The sequence below is a fragment of the Anolis sagrei genome, chromosome 4 (genome assembly GCF_037176765.1).
Source record: "Anolis sagrei isolate rAnoSag1 chromosome 4, rAnoSag1.mat, whole genome shotgun sequence".
Taxonomy (NCBI): domain Eukaryota; kingdom Metazoa; phylum Chordata; class Lepidosauria; order Squamata; family Dactyloidae; genus Anolis; species Anolis sagrei.
In genome coordinates, this window is record NC_090024.1 from 31,109,072 (window position 1) to 31,132,757 (window position 23,686).

At 37.0% G+C, this 23,686-nt stretch overlaps 1 protein-coding gene across 1 annotated transcript in view; it reads right to left on the reverse strand.

Moving 5' to 3' along the window:
* SPAG1 (sperm associated antigen 1) overlaps nt 1-20,056 on the reverse strand; it is a 35,689-nt gene extending 15,633 nt beyond the window's left edge. The window contains exons 1-13 of the mRNA XM_067467338.1: nt 20,000-20,056; nt 19,005-19,146; nt 18,299-18,458; nt 17,767-17,880; nt 15,146-15,213; nt 12,414-12,526; nt 12,195-12,300; nt 9,237-9,367; nt 8,534-8,640; nt 6,895-7,057; nt 5,621-6,037; nt 5,105-5,204; nt 1,550-1,702 (exon numbers count right to left, since the gene is read on the reverse strand). Coding sequence (XP_067323439.1) covers nt 1,550-1,702; nt 5,105-5,204; nt 5,621-6,037; nt 6,895-7,057; nt 8,534-8,640; nt 9,237-9,367; nt 12,195-12,300; nt 12,414-12,526; nt 15,146-15,213; nt 17,767-17,880; nt 18,299-18,458; nt 19,005-19,144 — 1,772 coding nt within the window. The 5' untranslated portion in view covers nt 19,145-19,146; nt 20,000-20,056. The remainder of the gene's footprint in view (nt 1-1,549; nt 1,703-5,104; nt 5,205-5,620; nt 6,038-6,894; nt 7,058-8,533; nt 8,641-9,236; nt 9,368-12,194; nt 12,301-12,413; nt 12,527-15,145; nt 15,214-17,766; nt 17,881-18,298; nt 18,459-19,004; nt 19,147-19,999) is intronic.
* Between the last annotated feature and the right edge of the window lie 3,630 nt (nt 20,057-23,686).

The following is a 23,686-nucleotide window of genomic DNA, read 5'->3' on the forward strand; positions in this document are numbered from 1 at the left end:
TGAGATCCAGCAAGGTATAGTGGTTTGAGTGTTGGACTCAATTTCTGAGAGTCCTTAGTTTAATCCCCACGCTGACATGGAACTCCACTTGGTCACTTCAACAAGTTTGTTGTTCAGCCCATGATTGTGTCTGGTACTTATGCTAATGTGGACGTAGGTCATTGGGATTCTGGGCCTGCGAGCCATCCTGAGATTTTAAGTCATTAAAATGAGCAGTTTGTGCTTCCAACAGTCAGTGGCGGTCACATTCTAAATGATGAAGAGGAGATGTTCTCTAGAGAAAAGAGTTCAGAGGCTGAAATCCCAGGTGCAGAAAATAATGAGGTGCAAGATAATGAGCTGGTTGATAGGAGGCTTAGTTTTCACAAACTTTGGTCTGCTCAGCAGAACCTCCAAAGGTCACAAGACCTGTTATAGAAAAACTCATGGGAGAAGGTATGACCTCATGTCTTTATTAGAAAGGTCAGGGGTGTTTCCTAGCCAGTCTGGTCAAAGTTGGTAATTGAGACAACAGCTCTTGCCAAATCCTAGTCAGGCTTTCTGAGGGAATGTCTTTGTTTCTGTTTCATGCTTCCAAGTTTGAAGGGTTGTTCCTGGATTTTTGTATTGGACTCTACACTTCCTTGCCTTCCTAGTTTTTGTGGATTCCTCATTTGGATGCCCTGCAGCTTTGGGATTGTGGATTGCTCTTGTATCTTGAACCTTGTGGACTATTTTATACATATAGACTTTGAGGCTGAACTGCTTTTTTATATAATCTTCAATAAACTGCTTTGCTGATTTAACTTGGACTACAGTGTGGTGGTTAAGTACAGACTTGTTTCCTGGCCTGGAGTGTAACAAAGTCTCACTTGCTCAGCCACAGTGGAAAGCAACTGCATACCAGCTCTGACCACATTTTACAGTAAAACCCCTTTGGAGGATCAAGAAAAGTTAAACATACTTTGAGGGTGCACAAAACAAGAACATGCCATGCTTATTTGGGTCACAGTGCATTCTGCTCTATCTTGTCTGCTGTCTTCCTCAGTGCAGTAAACTGCTGCTTTTGTGGAGGCTGAATTGCTAGATCCTCAGATTGACTTTCACTCGATCAAAATGTTTTTTTTTTAATATTGTTTCTGTGTTCAGTTCAGAATCTTGCTGGTCAGCTGCCATTTTATTTGAATAGTATTTTTCCCTTTTAGACTTCATTTTCTGCTAGGCAGCAGAAAAGAGTGGAAACTAGGGCTGACTCCTCATCTGTTCACTTTCTCTTTTTATTAGAAGGTGAACATGTTCTATTTCTTTCAGTGATTGAGCCACTTATATTTAGCCAAGTCTTTTAAAGAAATCAGAAGTAGAAAGAAGAGTTTAAAAAAACCCTTAGCTATATAACAAGAAAAATGTGAAAAACTTAAGGAACGAAAAGAGAAGTTATCTTATAAAACTGAAAAAAAAAACAAAAAACCCCAACAACTTTGGATTCCTGCCTCAATGGCTGTCCCAAAGGAATAATCTGCATCCAGAGACTGGCATGTGATAATTTTGCATCAATATGATATATATTTACCTGTTAACACTGTCATTTGCTACCTGGATTCCACTGTCTATTTGCAGTAATGTTTTATAATCAACATATGCTTGTCGATATCGTTCCATAGACTCATAGGCCATCGCTCGACGCAGGAGAGGTTTGAGGGAATATGGATGAAGTTGCAATGCACTAAGGAAAAATGGCCAGAAATTAATACAAAGTACTGTCAGGATAAAGAAAGAAGGAAATACAGGAAAATGATATAGATTTAAAAGATAGTTCTAAACATACATATCTCTGATTTTTATCTTGGGACTGCCCTAAAATAAGCTTACATGACAGAATAATATGGTTTGAAGCAGACAGTCTATAACTATTTTCTTACATTTTCGTTAGAGGCATATTCAAAAATCCTATTAATCAGATGGCAAAGGAAGAGACTTAAGTCAAGTAATACTTAGCAGCAGATCAGTAACCTAGAGGATTAATGGGTATTCTTCTTAAAGTAGCAACTGCATTTCAATCTCAACAATGTTGGCTGTAGAACATCTGATATACGGTATATAGAAACATAATGATAATTTATCAGGCAGATTATTGATTCTTGTATTATTGTTTCCAGTCTACCTCAACTGCCAAGTATGTGGGCCATGCACACACCTGATACATGGCATTCTTAATTATTACTGATATTTATCATGATAGATTGGAAGTTATATAGTATTACTACATCAAATGTTCAGTTACCCACATAGAGTTTATCCCATTATGAGACAACTATCTGCAACTATCCATAAAACCGAATAAAGAGATGCTTTTAACATATTAAAAAATGCTCACTTGTTCAAATCAATTCTACCAAAGTCTTGTAGCACAAACTGCATTCCACTCAATTCCCTCTAGATCTAAGCCATTATATTTAAAGCAGTAACTTTCAATATTCAGTGACTTCTATTAAATAGTGAAAGTGCAAATTATTATTTTTAACAGGGAAGTTATTTTTAACACTTAAATTAGGATACAAGATAAACAAGATAGATTTGTGTTACACATCAATATTTTTCATGAAGAAAATCTGAATTTCAATACTTGTATAAGCTGATCATTTTAGAACTAAAAACATTTACTTAGCTTGCATAATTTATTTTGTGAGAGCTGGCCATTGGGAGGAGAAGGGCCATAAAAACCAAATTGTGCCCAACAGAAATTAATTCAATCAGTATTAGTTCAGACTGTTTCAAGTGCTGTTCACAAGTTTCAAGCCAATCTGCATAGTTTAAACCTAGAGTAGGTAATGTAAACCTCCTGGTGTTTTTGTCTTAGAACTCCAGGCCCTTCCACACAGCCCTATATCCCAGAATATCAAGGCAGAAAATCCCACATTATCTGAGTGTGGATTCAGATAACCAGTTCAAAACAGATAATGTGGGATTTTCTGCCTTGATATTCTGGGATATAGGGCTGTGTGGAAGGGCCCTCCATCACCTTTCACCAATACAGTCAATGGTGGAGATTATGGGATTTGTAATCCCAGAACAATTAACCCTTGTTTTAAACAAAGCAGGCATTTTCAGAAAGATTCATTCTGCTGCCAGTTACATCTCCACCATATGACCTAGGGCCCTTCCACACAGCCCTATATCCCAGAATATCAAGGCAGAAAATCCCACAATATCTGAACTGGGATATCTGAGGGCCCTTCCACACAACCCTATATCCCAAAATATCAAGGCAGAAAATGCACATAATCTGAGTTCTGACTTGATATTCTGGGTTATAGGGCTGTGTGGAAGGGCCCTGAGTCCACTCTCAGATAATGTAGGATTTCCTGCCTTCATTTTTTGGAATATAGTGCTGTGTGCAAGGGCCCCCAGAACATCAAGGTGGAAATATCTGCTTTGAACTGGGCTATCTGAGTCCACACTGTCATATATCCCAGTTCACAGCAGATAATGTGGGATTTTATTCAGCTGTGTGGAAGAGGCCCCTGATCCAATAGGGTTGGTGGCAAAGCATAAATCTCAGTTGGCCAACTATGCTTGTGGCCTGAAAGATAAAATTTCCCTCCTCTTCCCCATATGTGTACGGGTAGCAGAAGAGTCCTCCATATAGCTCCATCCCCAGCCCAAGTTTGCAGGGATGAGATCACTATTCACACTGGATCCATCTCCCCATATAAAGGCAAAGGTTGCTGCTTTTTACCCAGCTGCACATGAGCAGCCAATGCCCAAGTGTACCCCTGCAACCACACAATGGCTAGAAGGGGGTAGAGCTGTATCATAGCAAAGATGCTGCACAAGGAGATGCTAGAGATGCTTCCTTCCACAATGCCTAAAATGAACTTATGTAGGGATGCTAGCATAAGCAACCACCAGGATTCTCTCCTATGAGTGCAGAATTCACACATCTCTGCCTCTACTGCATCACTCTCCCCATAATAGGTAGGACCAGGCACCAAAAGATTCCTCTTAGCAGCTTAGGATCAATACATCACCCATCTCACACAGCTCCAATACTGAAAGGTTGTATGAAGTTGCTTAATAATTATAAACAACTACTTCCATCTTGTTCAGGAGTTACAAGATTGTAAGCAGACTTACAATCTGACAACTTTGTGAATTTGAGTCACAAAAGTTTGCCAGACATGACCACAAAACCATAGCTTTCCTCAGGTGCATTGAGACAAGCAGTTGTGGCAGGGCCCTATGGGGTGTCTCCAGCTGCCTGTTACCAGAATGCTCCATTACTGAGACAGCAATTCAGACATGACCTCCCAGCAGCACTATGAAGCAACTCAGTAATCTTGTTGGCAAGGTTTTGACGTCATCAGACACAACTAAAATAATGGACCTCTACTGTCATAATTAATTCTGAGGATGCAGGATTTTGGTCAGAATCGAGAGTTCTGAAGCCTTAATTTCATCCAAAAAATGCTTAGTCAATCAAACATATTTTCAATATTAAACAATATAACAGTGCATTTAGCATCTAGTAATTGTAGTTACTAAAGGTCTGGACAGTTAAGGCTCTGCTGATATGTCAAACTTTCGCATTTGGACTCATCAGGCACCAGTTAAAAATATTTGTAGCAGAACTTTTAAAATGTCAGTACACTTAGTGAAACATACTCTAGAAAAGAGAAATAACTGGATGCATTAGTTTTCAGTACTGTACTCCATCAAGGCTGTATGAATTGTTTCTTCAATTACTAATATATAATTTATCATCGGGTCACAATTTCTAATGCAACTATTTGTAAATGTTTGGGATAAAACCCAACCTAATTTTATCTATTTAGCATGAAATTATGTATGCATAAGAGAACATAGAAACCTACTCACTGTATAGTAATGCACCTGCTTTATATTTAAATATGTAACTTAAGAGAAATACTCCCTGCCTTTTTACTTCTCTTTCACTTGGTTAACAAGGAAGTGATTCACAACATATTTTAATAGAACACTATAACAATATTAATAGATGCTACACCTTCCAAACTATTTAAGACCAGTTCTAATGCTATCATAATTATGTTCCAATGTTATCGTAATTATGGGTGTGTTGCTTCCCGGCCGAAGGTTTGTTATTTACCTGTTACAGTCCTGAATGCAGTCAGTACAGTTTCCTTCTTTTAGATAGCATGCTGCTCTGTTTGAATACAAAATACATAGATCCTCTGGACACTGGATTCCTAAAATAATATACAATTGGAATGAAATTGTATTACTGAAATAAACCTTTATAAATGTAAATACATGCTCTGTTACCTTCCAAGAAACACTGCAGCACTGCAGTTTTGCTGATGAAGCAAAGCTTCAAAGATATTTTCAGTATTCAATATAACATATAATAATACATTCTACAGTTTTAATATGCTATTGTATCTCAGGTATTATATCTACATTTAATAATATATTTATGAAATATGAAATAATACTAGGCCACTGTATGCAGATATTTTTATAGCTGCTTATTTATTACTTATTAGACATTTTCAATAAAAATTGCTATGGACACAAAACAAATGAGGGAAAGTGACAAATTGGGTATGCATTTTTAAATGTCCATAAATACAATTTAGCAGTTCTAAGAAGACATACAACTCACCCGAATTGATGACATTGTCAATTGCTTCTGAGTACTTGAGAGTGGCCTCTCCAAACTGTCCATTCTTGAATAATTCATTTCCTTCAGCTTTCAGTGTTGCTGCAATAGGAGGAAGCAAAGTAGTTCTGCTTACTCCAGCTGGGGATGATTCCGCAACCTTCGGTTTTTCTTCCCTGTTTTCACTAGAATTTTTGGCACGGCTCAAAAAACCATTTGCGTCATTTTCACTCTCTTGCAAAATGTTTGGTTTCTTTTTTTCAGGGAAACCTTTTTTACTGTTCTCTGGAGGGTCTTTGGTCTTCCGGGTATCCTTGTTTTCTGATTTACAGCCATCTCCTTTGCTGGGGAACTTCTTTTGTGCATTCCCCATTTCAGTCTTCTCACTTGTGATATCTCCTCCCACTAGCACCGCAGCTTCTATAGGGAAGTTAATCTGCTTGGTTAGTGTTTGCATCATCAGAAGGAACTATTGTACAAGCAAAGGAGGGGTGGACTAAAAGCATGCAAAAGCAAATCTGTAAGACAATTTGCCGAAGGGCATTTAATCCAAAATGTGTTCCCAGAAAACACAATGTAAACTGTAAAGTACCAGCACTTCTCCATAGTGGGAGCTTAATACATATTAACAAATCTGGGCTGTTTTTTTTTTAAAGGAAGGAACAGCACACAATTCACTTTAAAATTAACCTTTCAAATGCCAGATGTTCAAATCAAAGAGCTACTCTGATTACACACCTGACAGCAACTAAATTTTGTGTCACAATTTATATATTTTTGTATTTATGGAAAAATGTATGAGGCACTAAAATTATTTGGAGCCAAAATATATATTATACCATATTGTTGCAAAGTTCCCTAAACAGGGAGGATATTTTCCCCCCTTATCTTATTAGATTCCTGTGTAAGCAAGTCACGGAGATGCCATAAACTGGCACATGACTCGGAGGCACATGTAAACAGAAGCATTGCTGAGGTTATGTTTTGATGCTTGATAAATTAGAGATAGTGGATTCATAGTAGATACACATAGATTTGTTGTTTTGTGCCTTCAAGTTGTTTTTGGTTTACAGCGACCCTGGTTTACAGCTAGGCCAGTGGTAGAACTTTATATACAGAACTAACCATCTTCACTCCCTGGTATCTCCAGTTATCATAAAAAGACTGAGCTAAAAGAAACAATGCCCTGACACAAGAAGAATCCCATATTCAAATTAATACTGTATTGTACAATCATTAGTCTTCAAATAAAAACACTTTAAAAGGTTTAGCATTACTTTTATCCTTACTGCCATCTTCTAGTTCTCCTTCATTTCTTCCTTCTTGTTCATCACCATCAGATTTTTCTATATCACGGATAAATATTCTTTTCCCCTTGATCTGGCTCTGAGGTTTCGGTTCTGTCTCTTTCAGATTCTTCTCAATATCTGACAGCTTTTTCTGTCACGTAAGAACATTATTTATTTATTTAAAGAATAAAATTAAGAGTTTTTAGTAGTGAAAGATACTTGCTATGGTCCCTATATTAATCCTTGATGCGATGCAGTTTTAATATGTTTAGATTAGACCAGGTTAAATTCAAATGGACAGAGAAACAGGATGATTAAATTAACAACGCTATTGAATCTCGAGGATGCACTGACTGTTTATTCTTGCGTCAGATGAACTGGTATTCTGCCAACTGAACTGCCCTTTCACTAGCATAATCCCCTTGTGCTGATTTTAGAGATCAGTATACAAGCGGCTCTGCCAACATAATTGCTCTACTGGCTATTAGCTCACAAAAATGTCGAAAAAGGGTCAGAAAAAAAGGAAGAATGAAAGAAGAACTGGCTTATGCCAGATCCAAACAGCCCCTCAACCCTGACCCTCAATCATTACAACTTGGCTCCTGTTTATTTCAGTGAACCTACTTAAGCAGGGCTTTGAGTGCAACAACACTGTAGAATTAATGCAGTTTGGCACCACTTCCATGGCACAATACTGTGGAATCATGGGAATTGTAGTTTTCCAAGGTCTTTATGCCTTTTCTGTCAAACAGTGTCAGCTGTAATTTGGTGTGGCACCAGAACACTTTGGCAGAGAAGGCTACAGACCTTCTAAAACAGATCCAATGATTCCTCATAAAACTACAAGTCCTATGATTGAGCTATGGAAGTTCAAGTGTCAAATTGCATTCGTTTTACAGTGTAGATGCTCCCTAATGTAGTCCTAAAGCACTAAATCTATATCAAAATTAATGAAATTGCTTGGAGAGTACATTCTTAAATGAGAGTTTTTTACATTAAAAATCAAGCTGTCAGACATGGGAAAGAGGAAATATATTGCTACTATACCAGTGGAAAAGTCAAGAATGTTCTAGTATCCCTGTGTAAATTTACATATTTCTGGTGGTATACTATGGTTGAATGTTGAGATACACCATATCTTATGTATAATATCCTCCCTGTTTGCCACGGTAACATGACATAGGTCATTTTGTCACAAACCTGGGAAGTTAATGGGAGGCTTAGTGTAAGGCCTTGCTGGCTGTGTGGCTATGACTTCAGAGTGTATAGTAACTGTGGTAAGTGTACTATTCCCCTGTCCCATTAACATCACATGGACAACTCCAATTCAGTAGGCAGTTCTGTTCGCTAATTTTTACTGCTGTGTCTGGATAGCTAATCCAGCATCTTTCGTGTCAGCAGTGTACATCAATTCTGGTCAGAACAGCATTGGTTTCCTATAATACCTCGACCAGAATACTCCAGTGTCAAACCTGTTTCCATGGCTGGATCTACACTTCCGTACAATGCAAAATGAATCTGCATTATATGGGTCTACACTGATCCTGTGTAGATCCAGCCCACGTCTCAAAAAAATAATACAGAATTGTTATTAGTTTGTACAACAACCATGAAGTAAATTACTTACTTCAGCTATAGCATTTTTTGGCTCCATTTGTAGCACCTTCTTCAAATCTTCTGCAGCTGCTTTGAAATTCTGCAAATGGTTGTAAACAGTGGCCCGGCGCATAAGAGCTGCAGATTAATAAGGATATATTAATTTGACGGCACTATTCTACACATAATACATAAAAATCTTTCAGTGCAATCTTTAAATTAGAAATGTAAAACTTCAGTGCTGAAAAGCAGAATATATTTTAGGAATAAATAAGTGATAGATAAGAATATTAGTGCATTACCACAATTATGCTGCTAAACTTTTAATCTGTCCCACTTTCCTGTTCCAAATATAATTACTTATCAACAGTTAGTAAATATTAATTACAACAATTAAGAACTTAGAAACATTAAAAATAATGGAAGCTACTTATTATTATTATTATTATTATTATTATCATTATCATTATTATTATTAATAATAATAGATACTCATTTAATTACCTGCCTTTCTGACAAAGAGAATTGCTGATCCAGATTACCATGTGACTGGACAGCACTGAAAATGATTGATAGCACAAGCAAACTGTTAACTACTCTAAGTATACATTTTTTAAAGAAAACCTCCAGATTGCAATCCACTAATTATTTATACTGAAGTACTTATTCAATTGTGTTAACTTTGTTCCATTAAATCTACAAAATGTCCCCTGACAAAATGCCCTGCATTTTACCTTTTATATTCCCAGGGTCCATTTTTAAAACAGTTCCACAATCATGAAGAGCAACATCCCAGTTCTGAAGTTTTATTTCAGTCTGAGCTTTGTTATTGTATGCAGCCACAGTAGGATGTGCTGATATGCTCCTGTAAAAGATTGAAGGAATCAGGCAAACTGAAACAAACATAGACATTTTAATAGGAGCCTGGATGAACCTTAAAGACCATTGTTGCATAAACTGTCTTGTGCCAAATTTGACACATGCATAATGCATTATACTCAGTTTACAGTTACAAGTATACAAGACTGCCCTATATGCTCATGTATAAGTCAAGATATTTTAGTCAAAAAATCAACCCCCAGAACAGGTCAATGTGAGTAAAAAGGAATCATCCCCTTTTCTGAGTAGAAACACAAGAGCTTATTCCATCCAGGGAGAATATAAAAGAAGCACTGATCCAATCTACTCTCTCTGCAATGGCATCATTCCTGGCCTTTTCATATGATTGAGGCAGAGAAATAGCAGTGGTGGAGTGAAGAGCCACTGGGTCCCTGAAGTGACATTGGTTCCTCCCCCTTTTTGCACGACCCTCCACTTATCGAGTCATATCAGACTTATCAGACCCTCAATTAAACAGGCCATAGCTTCTGCCACCTAGCAGTTCAAAAACATGCAAATGTGAGGAGATCAATAGGTACCAGTGGGAAGGTAACGGTGCTCCATGCAGTCATGCCGGCCACATAACCTTGGAGGTGTCTACAGGCAACGCCAGCTCTTTGGCTCATAAATGGAGATGAACACCACCTCCCAGAGTTGAACACAACTAGACTTCATTTTGCGGGAAAACCTTTACCTTAACTTTTAAGAATCTATCATTCTGGTCAAAACCTGCCCTCGACTTATACACAAGTATATATGGCACATGTGTCGAACTCAAGGCATGTCGACAGAATCTGGTACACCACATTATTTTATGTAGCCTGTGAGGCTTTCAGTGACAGGGCAACATAGTTACATTTATACAGGCTTACAATTACAAATGGCCTTTGAAGGCAGTCATTAGGCTGATATGGCCCTCTGTGAAAATGAGTTTGACATCCTGATACATGGTATGTAGGGATTTCAGCTTATATCCCACAATTTCCTGAGAATTCCTGCCTTTATCCCAGCTGTAAATACATCAAGTATGGGATTTTCCACTCACACTTGTGCCACCAACAGTGAGAATTATTTTCAAACAATCCCACTGTTGTGGCCAAATGGGTTAAGTTAATAACCCACATTTGGTGGGTTATTAACTTAACCCACCAAATGTGAAGTCCTCCCAGTGTTCTCTGCGATTATTCTATATGAGTGCTTTCCCTGGTCCCCATCTCTATCACATTTAAAGAACGGTCTCCTTTTTTGTGAAACCACCTGTGGAATCATGTAAACGCCCTAAGGGTACTTATGAAGACTTATACTATACTTTATCTCCAGCAGGACAACACCCCTCTATTTTCAATGCTGCCACTGTTGACAAAAATGTAAATATTAAAGATTCAACTATATCAGTAAGCCTGGTCAACTCCATCTTGACAATAACCAAATTCTCCCTGTGACCAGCATTGTGATCTGCCATTTGTGCTCTGCTAGAAATGCTGTAACTGCAATGTTACATTCCCAGTGCCAACAACCAGAAATTATGGTTGCATGGAGTGCCAGATCCTGAGAAACATCCTCATCAATAAGCAAAATCTTAATACAATCTTTAGTGCTGGCATTAAATACTGCTCATGTGCACTTTTGTCATTGATTGCATAACTTTGTGGGTTGAACTTATCTGTCTCAACTAGTGCTGTAAATGCTCGTACATTGGACTGAAAGGAGTCTGGGGCTTGGTAGATCCTTTGGCCAAAGATATTGTTTGTTGCCTGTTTATCTTCATACAAAACACTACTGTGTGTGTGTGTGTATCTCAAGCTCTCAGAATGATAGAGCTATCAGAGTCAAAAAAACAAAACTTTATTTACAGAAGTAAATCACAGCAGCGCTCTGAACTCCTTTCAAGCTCAAATCAGACCTTTATCCATCACCCAAGTCAAACCCCTTACTCTCCGATCTAACTCAGGCGCCTTCCACACTGGCCTATATCCCAGGATCTGATCCCAGATTATCATCTTATTCCAGATTATATGGCAGTGGAGGTTCATATAATCCAGTTCAAAGCAGATAATCTGGGATCAGATCCTGAGATACAGGGTGGTGTAGATCCAGCCTCAACCCCTGTTCTCTAACTGCATTCCTCTCAAACACTAGGCTAACTAACTTCCACTCTTAACTCCCACTGGACTTGCAATTGCCATTCAGCAACTGACTCATAAAAATCCCTTTAAACATTTAGACAACTAGGACCTACTGCAACACTCAATTCTCTTCATACTGCCAACATCTACTTACCCCATACTCCCAAAATAAGCAACCGCTTTTTTATAAACAAACTTATGCATAAGTAGACAATTTATAAATAATTTTAACTTATTTATTTGTAAAGAAAAGCTTTATTTTGATAGCTTGGTAATTTATAAACTTAATGGCCTCTTGAATCAAAGCTGTTCTAAAGTTACCACAACTATTGCTTATAATATACTGCTCAGGCTTGTTAAACTTCACAAAGGTAAGCAGGATTTAAACAGGTTCAAGACTACATCCTATATTTATTGTACTAAGTTTATAAATTTAGAGCCAGAGGAATTCAGAGGTTGTTTCAAGACAACTGGACAGAACATAAGAATCTTCAATTTTAAAATGTGGTAATTTTTGATATAAATTTTTAAAATAATCTTTATTGAGATTTTCTATTAAAATATATAATAAAACATCATAAAAAAGCAAAAGAAAAAAGAGAGAAAATATTTTTGATATTAAATTTTTCATTAGTTCAAACTTCATGTAATAAATTAAAACAAAATACTGAAATAGCACCAACTCACCGAATATAGTAGGCAATTGCTTCTTTATAATCTCCTGTGACAAATGCTTCATTACCTTTCTCTTTTTCGCGATTGGCAACTAAGCTCTTTTCTTTTGTAGTCATGCCTAGATATATTGATTATACAGTAAATGAATAAAATTTTCATACCGAACAAAACCATTTAGATATAAAACATTATGAGACTGGTAAGCAACTTCTGAGCAATCACTTAACGTACCTGTTGTGTCTACTTCCATTTTTGGTAACTTTGCATTAACATTAAAACTGCTTTTTGAAAATGTATTTCCTTCATTTCCATCAATATTTGCACATTCGGTTTCCACATCAAACCTTAAAATGAAAACATGTTTTATAAATACGTTTATATGTTTGTGTGAGTATATGATAACCTTATCATAACATAGTTTGAGGCAAAACCACCATCATTACATACCAAATTTGTGGACAATTGTTTTCCTCAGCTTTAACAGAAAAAAAAATCAGCAATGTCAGGAAGTAAATCTGGTACTCAGTGCCATTTAATATGCAGTATATACAATTTTGTCTCTCAGAACCCTTTAAGTTGTATGGTTCAAACAATTCCAATTGGAGGAATATTCGAGAACTCAGATATACAGGAAGCTGAGATGAATTAGGAAAGATTCAAGACTGTGGTGATGTTCCACCAGGTGTCAAAATGGTGGAATATCTTTAGGGCTCCAGATGTTACACCGGAAAGATGAAACATATGCAGTAGTGACATTCCTTGCATAAAATCAAAATCTAAACATGGATAAATCTGCAGAATTTTTTTGGATGAAGTTTAGTATCTTTGTTATTTGAATGAATTATCACAAGGAGGAGTTTGAATGAATGACCATGAAAAGGAGTTTGAACCGCTTTGAGTCCCCTTCGGCGGAGATAAAGCGGAATATAAATAAATATAACAATGATGATGATGATAATGTTCTTGACTGTTTTGATAATGAATCTATCTCGTAAAAGCTGAAGAAGATGGATGCCTTCAAGAGTTACGGAGTTATCTAGGATGTTGTTTTTGTTGAGGCCCATTTTATATGCATTGAACCTTGCCTTGTTGAAACCTCATCAGTACTGGAATGGAACAGGCCTATCCCATAGAAAGGCAAGTCTTCCATGCATCGTCGGGTATCTTCAATCAATCTTGCTGATTTTATCCATAATACATAATAATACACTTGTATATTCTGCCCTTCTCCCCTAGGAGACTCAGAGTGGATTACAGCATTTACATACATAGGCAAACATTCAATATGACTTTATATATGACTTTAGCTGCAGTTCACAAAACATCACGCAGACTGAATTTATTGAAATGCTAACATTGTGGATTCATGCTGTAACTGAAAGGCAGCATCTCCTGCTTCATCTGGCAATGATGGTATTAAAGTCAACATTCTGATCCACAAAAAGGCCTTGTACAAAGTCATACATTCTTACAGGTTGGTTGGCTACTCTAATAATTAAAGCTGCAGAGAATTAGAAATGCTTCCCAAACGTATCTAATCTGTGCTTTTCTTGATTTGGTGATGCAGAACAAGTCTGTTTTCAACAACAACTTCTTCTTTATTTCTGGATGTTTAACAATTATAGAACTTGGTTCTGGGTGTGCTATTTAATTCAATAAAGATGTTAAAAGCTTTTTGAAGCTTGAAAAGAGGAAGCAAGCCTGTTTCAAAATTGTTCACTCAATTTGGCAATGCTGGAAGAAGCAAAGCAGACACTGGAACTGGAGTCTGAGGGTCACTATTTGAAACACAGATTTGATATGGGTGGTGGTGTTGTTACATCAATCCCAGTTGCCTTTGCTACCATCATACTTTAACATCCTCTGGAGGGAAGGCTAGTGAAGTGTCCTCTACACCTGCCAGACCCGTGGGACAGTATTTGGTAGTGGAAAGTTAGGGGAAGATAATTCCAATGCACAATCAGCATCAGATTAATCTGAAATTGATTCTCCCATGGCAGCAATTAATAGACCTGCCACTGAAACTAAAGCTGATGGAGCTACTGTTGATACCGAAACTGAGACAACCACTGATACTGGAACCAAAGGCACCATCTTAGTTATAGCAATATATGGAGTTGATTGCTGGGTTGGCATGGACAAGGCTTTTTCAAAGCAACGTGAATTCAACCTAGAAGCACAGTTTTAAAGTATGGGTGGTAAATCCACAGCATATTGTATGTGAATCTTCCTCAAATATAATATAAGCACTCCTTATATGCATCTGATAAGGTCAAAGAGGAGGCCATAGAAAGGGAAGGAAGAGAGAAAGGGGAAAGTTACTGGAAAAATTGTACATATAGGAAGAGGTATGTGTGTATAACAAACAAAAGAGTAATATGTAAAAAGTGAGGAAAAGAATTCAGAATAGAATTAATATCTAAAGAAGCTATTCAGCAAGAAGAAGTAATGAACAGTGTTTCTCTTTCAGTGGATGAAGAAAATCTGGGACAATGGAAAACTGGCAAGCTTGAACATTTAGGATCGACTAGAGGGGAAATGGTTGCCGCCAAGCTACTCAGTTCTAGAAAGTTCCAAACTAGGTCTCTGTACATGTGTGAAACTCATTTGTCTGAAGAACAAAGCAGAAAAATAGGTTCAAGTATATCCTAAATGGGACACATACATTAACATCGTGACTCTTTGCATTTTAGCCAAGTGAGTATAGACCCCTATCCTTTTTGAAATGGCATTCTATTTTAGTATATTTTATATCAGAACATAGATTGCTGAATGCTAATAGTTACACACACATATATACACCTACACTTCTGATTTTAAAAAAGATGAAGTTGATTCAGACAATTAAGTTAATCAATGTATTCACAAATGCCTTAAAATATAGTTTCCTATAGACCAATGTAAATATTCAATACTTGAACAAATAAATGCATAAAATAATTAGTGGAAGACATGTGACTTACTTATCCCACTCCTTGTAATCCCTGGGTATATTTTTCTTCTTTACTTGGCTTTTTTTGGAGGGTTTGCTCTGTAGTGAACCAACAGACAAAATGATGAAATAAATTGTTCACAACAGTATTTGTCTCACTATTGTTTATATTCTGCTATGTAAGACTAACATTGAATTCAAAATAAATCTATTAATAAAATAAATCCAAAATAAATCTATTAATTTTCAGTTCTGGTATATTCATTAAATGACCTATTTACTTCCTGCTCTTTCTACAATTATGTGCTTATCAATTGCAAACTTCAGTATTAAATATTCTAAACTGAAAAGCAGCTATTATCTGATCTGCAGCTTTATTATAAGAGGAAGCGAAGGAGAGAGAAAATGTATTTTATTTTTTGTTGGGTAACAGATCTTAAGAGGGACACTCCAATTTAAAATTGGTCTGTACTGCAATCCTATGTGTTCATTAGAATGCAAATTGTGCCAAATGTATATGAAGTGATGAACAGAGTAGACACTGATCTTGGAAGATAAACAGGGTCAGTACTTAATGGTACTTGTATGGGAGACTGCCAATGAATATCAGGTGCTGAAGACTATATTTCATAGGAAGACTGCTAAAAATATTCCTTGCTTGTGAGTCCTATGAAATTCAAAAGTAATAGGAAAGACAAAGGGTTAGGTGAGTTGAAAGGACATTCTGCATCATCTCTAACTCACTCCGCTTCTCCTGACATAACCTTTCCTTATCCATTTTAAGTCTTGCTTAGGGCCTTTCCAGACAGACCCTATATCCCAGGATCTGATCTCAAATTTTCTGTTTATTCCAGATTACTTGGCAGTATGGACTCATATAATACAGTTTAAAGTGGAAAACCTGCAATCAGATCCTGGGCTATAGGGCCTGTCTGGAAAGGCCCCTAGTTATTGTTTTGTAACCTAAAAGCAGCTACAGTAGGAACTTGGAAATATGAAAACTGGAAGGAGCAAAAGGATATTCCTCTACCCTCCTGCCTGCTCTTTTCATAGGAAATGCCCCTCCTCCCCTGCAAAGGTCTACATTTTAGAACCCATTGTTAGGGCCTTACTCTTTTGTTATTGATTGGATGTATATAAACAAACAATAAACACTCATGTGGACAAAGCAAAGGACAAAAGTAAAATAAAATGTTGAAAAATATCAGAAGTACCATACACTAAAATGAAACACATAAGTAAAGAACAAAGGTTCCTAGGATCCAAAAACAGAACTGCAAATGAGTATGTTGTAACCCCACAACGCCACCTATTGGAATGAACCCTGAAAGTAGAACCATACTCACAATCAATCTGGTATCTCCATTCTCAAATGAGAGATACTATCCAAAATAGGACTATAGGAATTGGTATCAAGAACAACTAAGGCTGCAATACACTATAGCAGTGGTTCTCAACATGTGCGTCCCCGGATGTTTTGCCCTTCAACTCCCTGAAATCCTAAGAGCTGGTAAACTGGCTGGGATTCCTGGGAGTTGTAGGCCAAAACACCTGGAGACCCACAGGTTGAGAACCACTGCACTATAGAATTAATGCAGTTTGACAAACTACATTAATTCTTCAGTGTAGACACAGCCTCGGATGTCCAGGAAAATCAATAAGTACATATTTCCCATCCCTCTTTAAGCAAAGATCACCCCACAGAGAGATCCAGGTTGCTTTTGTCTCAAGTCACAACCTGGAACCTTAGAAATTAATAAAGAAATTCACTTGTAATCAGAAAGGATTAGAATTGACTGGGTACTATTATTTGGGGCACCTTGTCTAGGAAAGGAACATCAATCCTAGTTATTAACATTATGTCAAGTCCAGATTAGGTTTTTTTTGTAAAAAGTTGAATAAACTGTCTGAGCTTCAAAGCTCCCACTGAGACTGTTAATTCAGCTTAATGCTGTGCTTCTATACACACTCACTTAGAACTACTTCTAACCGAATTCACTTAGAACTATCCAAAGAAACATACACTTCATAACCCTATATTTCTTATGGACCACTATTATAAAAATGATAGCTACATTGTCCTAAGTAAGAAAACTCTGAAAAGGTTCGTGTGAAATGAGAGTAACAAATGTTTACTCTCCCTTCTTTTTTTCCTTTTGGTGGGGGGGGGGGGGCAATTTGAATGAAAATGAAACAAGGCATCTCAACGTCCCAAGGCCAGAACTCAGCAACATGATACTTGAAATCCAATTTAAGGCTTTTAACTAGTGAACTGTGCTGTTGTTAGAGAGAAGAAATTAAATGCTGATGTTACAGTCAAAGGTTCAGCATTTGGGCAGCTTCTTGTATCATAGGATTAGAAGGAAGACTGCCAGCCAGTCAATCTCACTTGATCCTTCTCCCACTGCCAACCTGGGCGATTTCTACAGTTGCTATTTAGAAATCAGTCTGTCTTCATTAACAGTATTTGAATTTAATCCAATCCAACCACCTATGCTCAAACTTCATCCAAAACAGATGTACATTCCTATCTGCAATGTGGGCAAATCTTGTGAACAGGGTATTTCAAACTCACATCATGGATGGAAGTATATACATAAATTAAAAATTATGCAGATACTGAACACAAAGCATGGAAACAAACAGGCACACCTGATAAGAGTCTGCATTGCGAACTGGTGGCAAATTTTCCAAGTGGTCCTTGAAAACATCAGTTGTAGCATACTGCATTTTATATTCCTCTTCCTTCATGTCCGTAAGCCACCTCTGAAATATAAGCAGATAATAATTCAAAATCAGAATAGTGTATGTGCAAAGTAACCATTATTGAAAATATATACATGATTTCCAAAACATTTTTCCTGAAAGATTAATGGAAACATGATTCTATGGCTCAGGACTGAAAGGCTAATATAGGCTCAATGTAGGCTACTAGGAATTGTGGGAGTTCCAAAAAACCTGGAAGACCGAAGTTTCCCATGCCTGTGCTAAACTTTATGACAATTATATCAGTGTTGGGGAACACAAGTGTTCAGCTACTCACTAAGAACACGGCCCAGTCTGAGCACTGCATTGAGCTAAAGAAATTTATACATAGAACAGAAGAAGAATTTGGGCGGAACGGGAAATAAGAATACTGGATAAGGCCTAAAATAATTATTTTGAAAATAGTATTATGCAATACCTTCATTTCATTGTTTATTTTTTCCCATTCCTCAGCAGTAAAGTCAGAAGCAGTGGCTGCAGGCTTTTCTCTTCGCAAAACTCTGCTATTTGGAGCCAAAGTCTCAATGTGTTTTTCACAAAATAATATAAGATCGGGATATAAGCCTTCCTCGCCAGATCTCAAAATAAACAGATAAATTGCATCACTGCATTGAAGTGCTCATTATAATGTTTTATTTTAAATTTTATTTTAATACTATCTGTTTTGATGTGTTGGTTTTCTTTCTCTCATTTCTAAAAAATCTAATGAAACATAAATATTAATGCTTGGACAACTTGATCGTCCTCCTCATCTTGTGCTCTCTTTGCTAATTATTGTTTTAAAGTCAGTTCCCTTTCAGTCCCTTCATATATTTAAAAAATATAAAAAACCAAATGACAGACCATCCCTAAAATGTAATAAAAAAATCTAACACCCCATCTCCTCAGTTTACAATTCAATTAGCTGCTAGTCTGCATTATCTCCAATTTATATTATAGTTACAATGAAATAGCAACACCATACCATTTACAAATTGCATAAATTAAATTTGTTATCATTTTCTATCTTTTCAAATCATGCTTAAAGTGAATGATTATCATGTTTTCCTTTATTTATTGCAAGAATCACTACAATCCATACCAAAGTATTACTAAAGAAATGAATACACTGCATAAAGGTTTACCTTAATATTCTGAGAATATTTTCCAAATACTTAACATCAGTACATTGTTCTATATATTTGTAGTCCAGATGCTCAATAGGAATGTGGTACATTTTTGTTGTTCCTTGACTATACAAGGATGACATCTGGTCAACACTCATGGCTAAAAATATAAAAGAGAGTAATTACATTTCATATTTGAGTATTTTAAGAAATATTTTGATATATTTACAAGCTTTTGATATATTTACAAGGCTCAAACCATGACACTTGGGGCCCTTCCACATAGTCATATAACGCAGAATATCAAGGCAGAAAATCCCACAATACCTGCTATCTAAGGGCCTTTCCACACAGCCCTATATCCCAGAATATCAAGGCAGAAAATCCTACAATATTTGCTTTGAGCTGGGTCATTTGAGTCCATACTCAGGTAATGTGGGATTTTCTGCCTTGATATTCTGGGGATATAGGGCTGTGTGGAAGGGCCCTGAGTCCACACTGTCATATATCCCAGTTCAGAGCAGATAATGTGGGATTTTATTCAGGTGGGTGGAAGGGGCCCTGGTTGGCTCTCTTGTAATTTATTATTTTATTATTATTTTATTATTTAAAGCCATTACTCCTGGTTCAGCCTTGTAAGGCTGGATGTACGTTGCCATATAATGCGGCTTGAAACTGTACGATATGGTCAGTATTTAGAGCCATATAAATTCTGTTTATTGAACTGTCATAAACTTCTAAAAAATTACTAAATAACACAGTTTACTGAAGCACATTATATGGCTACACACTGACCACATAACAGTTCCAAACTATAATATATTTTAGTTATTTATATCCCATTTTATCTCTCCTTACAGAGACTCAAAGCAACTCTCAATCAAAAGCATTACAATTTAAAATATTCAAATAAACAATAATAAAACAGTATATCATTATATATTCTTATATATTATCAGTAGGAGCGCCCAGTGGCACAGTGGGTTAAAGACTGAGCTGCTGAACTTGCTTACTGAAAGGTCACAGGTTCGAATTTGGGGAGCGGCGTGTTAGCCCCAGCTTCTGTCAACCTAGCAGTTCAAAAACAAGCAAATGTGAGTAGATCAATAGGATCCGCTCCGGCGGGAAGGTAACAGCGCTCCATGCAGTCATGCCGGCCACATGACTTTGGAGGTGTCTACAGACAATGTCAGCTCTTCAGCTTCGAAGTGTAGATGAGCATCAATGCCCAGTTAGACATGACTGGACTTAATGTCAGGTGAAAACCTTTACCTTGTACTATATTAGTATTACTATATTATAATATTATTATATATGATTATATTGTATTATTATTAGTATATATTGTATTACATTATATTATTATCAATGTTATATGCATATATAATATATTATTAGCATAGCACAATATTAGTATTAGATATTACACTATTGTACTATACCACTTGTACCATATTATTATGCCACAATATCTATAATACACTACCAGTATATTATACTGTTAGTATTATATAATACATTGTATTATAGCATAAGCTGTAATATATACAATACGTAATACATTATATTACAACATTATATATATATATATATATATATATATATATATATTAGTATTGTTACAGTACAATGTTACTATTTCTATGTATTATTGTACTGTATATATTGAGGTATATGGCTGTGTAGATCCAGAACGACTACTCCTCTGTGACCGCCTTTGAAGCATTTAGTTGTAGTATATACACAATACATTATACAATACATAATACATTCTATTACAACATTATTAATTTTATATATATTAGCATTGTTACATTACAATGTTATTACTTCTATATATTATTATATTGTATATATTGAGGTATATGGCTGTGTAGCTCCAGAATGACTACTTCTCTTACAACATTAATATTATATATATATACTAGTACTGTTACAGTACAATGTTATTACTTCTATATATTATTGTATTGTATATATTGAGGTATATGGCTGTGTAGCTCCAGAACGGCTACTCTGTGACTGCCTTTGAGGCATTTAGTTGTAGTATATACATAATACGTAATACAATACATAATACATTCTATAACAACATATGTATTGTTACATTCCAATGTTATTATTTCTCTATATTATTATATTGTATATATTGAGGTATATAGCAGTTTAGATCCAGAACGATCACTCCTCAGTAACCATCTTTGAGGTATTTCATTGTAGTATATACATAATACATTATAGAATGCATAATGCATTGTATTACAACATTATTAATATTATATATGTGTGTGTGTGTGTGTGTGTGTATTAGTATTGTTACATTCCAATGTTATCACTTCTATATATTATTATATTGTATATATTGAGGTATATGGCTGTGGAGATCCAGAACGATTACTCCTCTGTGACCGCCTTTGAGGCATTTAGTTGTAGTATATACATAATACATTATACAATACATAATACATTGCATTACAACACACACACACACACACACACACACACACATATATATAAGTACTGTTACATTACAATGTTATTACTTCTATATATCATTATATTATATATATTGAGGTATATAGCAGTTTAGATCCAGAATGATTACTCCTCAGTAACCACCTTTGCGGCATTTAGAGGGCAATCGTCTTCTCTTCACTCAGGCCTCTTCTACACTGCCATGTAATCCAGATTATCAAAGCAGTGTGGGTGATATGAGTGGGTGATACCCAGATTATCAAAGCAGCGTGGGTGATATGAGCCCACACTGCCATATAATCCAGTTCAAAGCAGATAATCTGGATTGTATATGGCAGTGTATACACAGCTGTATACAATCCACACTGAACTGGATTATAGGGCAGTGTAGGCTCAGATAACCCAGTTCAAAGCAGGTATTGTGGATTATCTGGGTTGTGTGGCTGTGTAGAAGGGGCCTAAGATGAACTATTTATTACCTGGAGCAATTCAAATTGTTTTCTAAGCATCTGGAAACTTTTGTGGTTCTGAAGCCCCTTGCTAAGTACCCCAACACACACACACACCCCAACACAAACCCACGCCTCAATGTAAAGAAAAATAAATGAGTGGCTGTCCCCCAATCCTAGAGAAGGCCTTCAAAACACACCTAGGCCCACCAGTGCTCACCTCTCGCCGCCACTTGCTTCTCTCCCTGCCTGGGCTGTAGGAGGGAAGGGTTGCCATGGCGACGCTGCCTCAACAGCACGGAAACCTCCTTTGAGGCGGAGACAGGCCGAGCAGCAATCCCCTTCCATCCTTATTTTAGTGAGAGGGCCTGTCATCTTGCAGGGCCTTTTCACTAAGATGACTGTGTTAAGTATCTCTTTGGCAAAGAAATAAAACGAAACTAAGTGAACAACAATGAAATAAGTATCACTGAAAGCAGCTGGTGTCCTTGGGCTGTAGAAATGATGCAGTTTGACAGCACTTTAACTGACATGGGCAAACTTGGGCCTTCCCTCCAGGTGTTTTGGACTTCAGCTCCCACCATTCCTCACAGCCTCAGGCCCCGGGGCCTGAGGCTGTGAGGAATGGTGGGAGCTGAAGTCCAAAACACCTGGAGGGAAGGCCCAAGTTTGCCCATGCCTGCTCTAGAGTGAGGGCATCGGTTTCCAGGTGGAAGACAGTCCTGGTTGAAATTGGCTTGACCCGCCTTCCTCTTGGCACATTTCTCTCTTTCGCCCTCCATTCGTGCCTCTTCAAATTCTACAGCACTGCTGGTCACAGCTGACCTCCAGCTAGCGCGCTCAAGGGCCAGGGCTTCCCAGTTCTCGGTGTCAATCATAGAATCATAGAGTTGGAATAGATCTAATGGGCCATCCAACCACCTGCCAAGAAGCAGGAAAGTCGCATTCAAAGCACCCCCAACAAATGGCCATCCAGCCTCTGTTTAAAAGCTTCCAAAGAAGGAGTTTCCACCACACTCCAAGGCAGAGAGTTCCACTGCTGAACGGCTCTCACAGTTAGGAAGTTATTCCTAATGTTCAGGTGGAATCTCCTTTCTTGTAGTTTGAAGCCATTGTTCCGCGTCCTAGTCTGCAAGGAAGCAGAAAACAAGCTTGCTCCCTCCTCCCTATGACTTCCTCTCACGTATTTATACATGGCTATCATGTCTTCTCTCAGCCTTCTCCAGGCTAAACATGCCCAGCTCTTTAAGCTGCTCCTCATAGGGCTTGTTCTCCAGACCCTTGATCATTTTCGTCGCCCTCCTCTGGACACATTCCAGCTTGTCAATATCTCTCTTCAGTTGTGGTGCCCACTTAAAGAAATAAGAGACATGGATGAACTAACTTTTTTGATGAGGAAAAATACTGGAAAATCGATAAAAAGGACAGACTGAACTCTTTTTTGTGACTATGAAAAAAATAGAAGAATAATAGTGGCAAATAATACATAAGTTCGATCAAGAAGTACTTAAAGAAGATCCTGAGGCTGGAGTGGAAGTCATTTTAGAACTGTTTGTGTGTGGGGTTTTTTTGTTCTTTTTTTGGTATTTTGTTGCAATTTTTCTGGACTTTTTTCTTTTTATATATATATTTTTTGGTTTTTTTCCTTTTTTCTCTTGTCTTTTTTATCTTTTTTGGGTGGTGATCGGGTTTCCTACTTTTCTATCTTCTTTGGTAATGTTCTCCCTCTTTCCTTGTGTTGATGTTTAAAATGTTTAATAACAATTATTTTAAAAA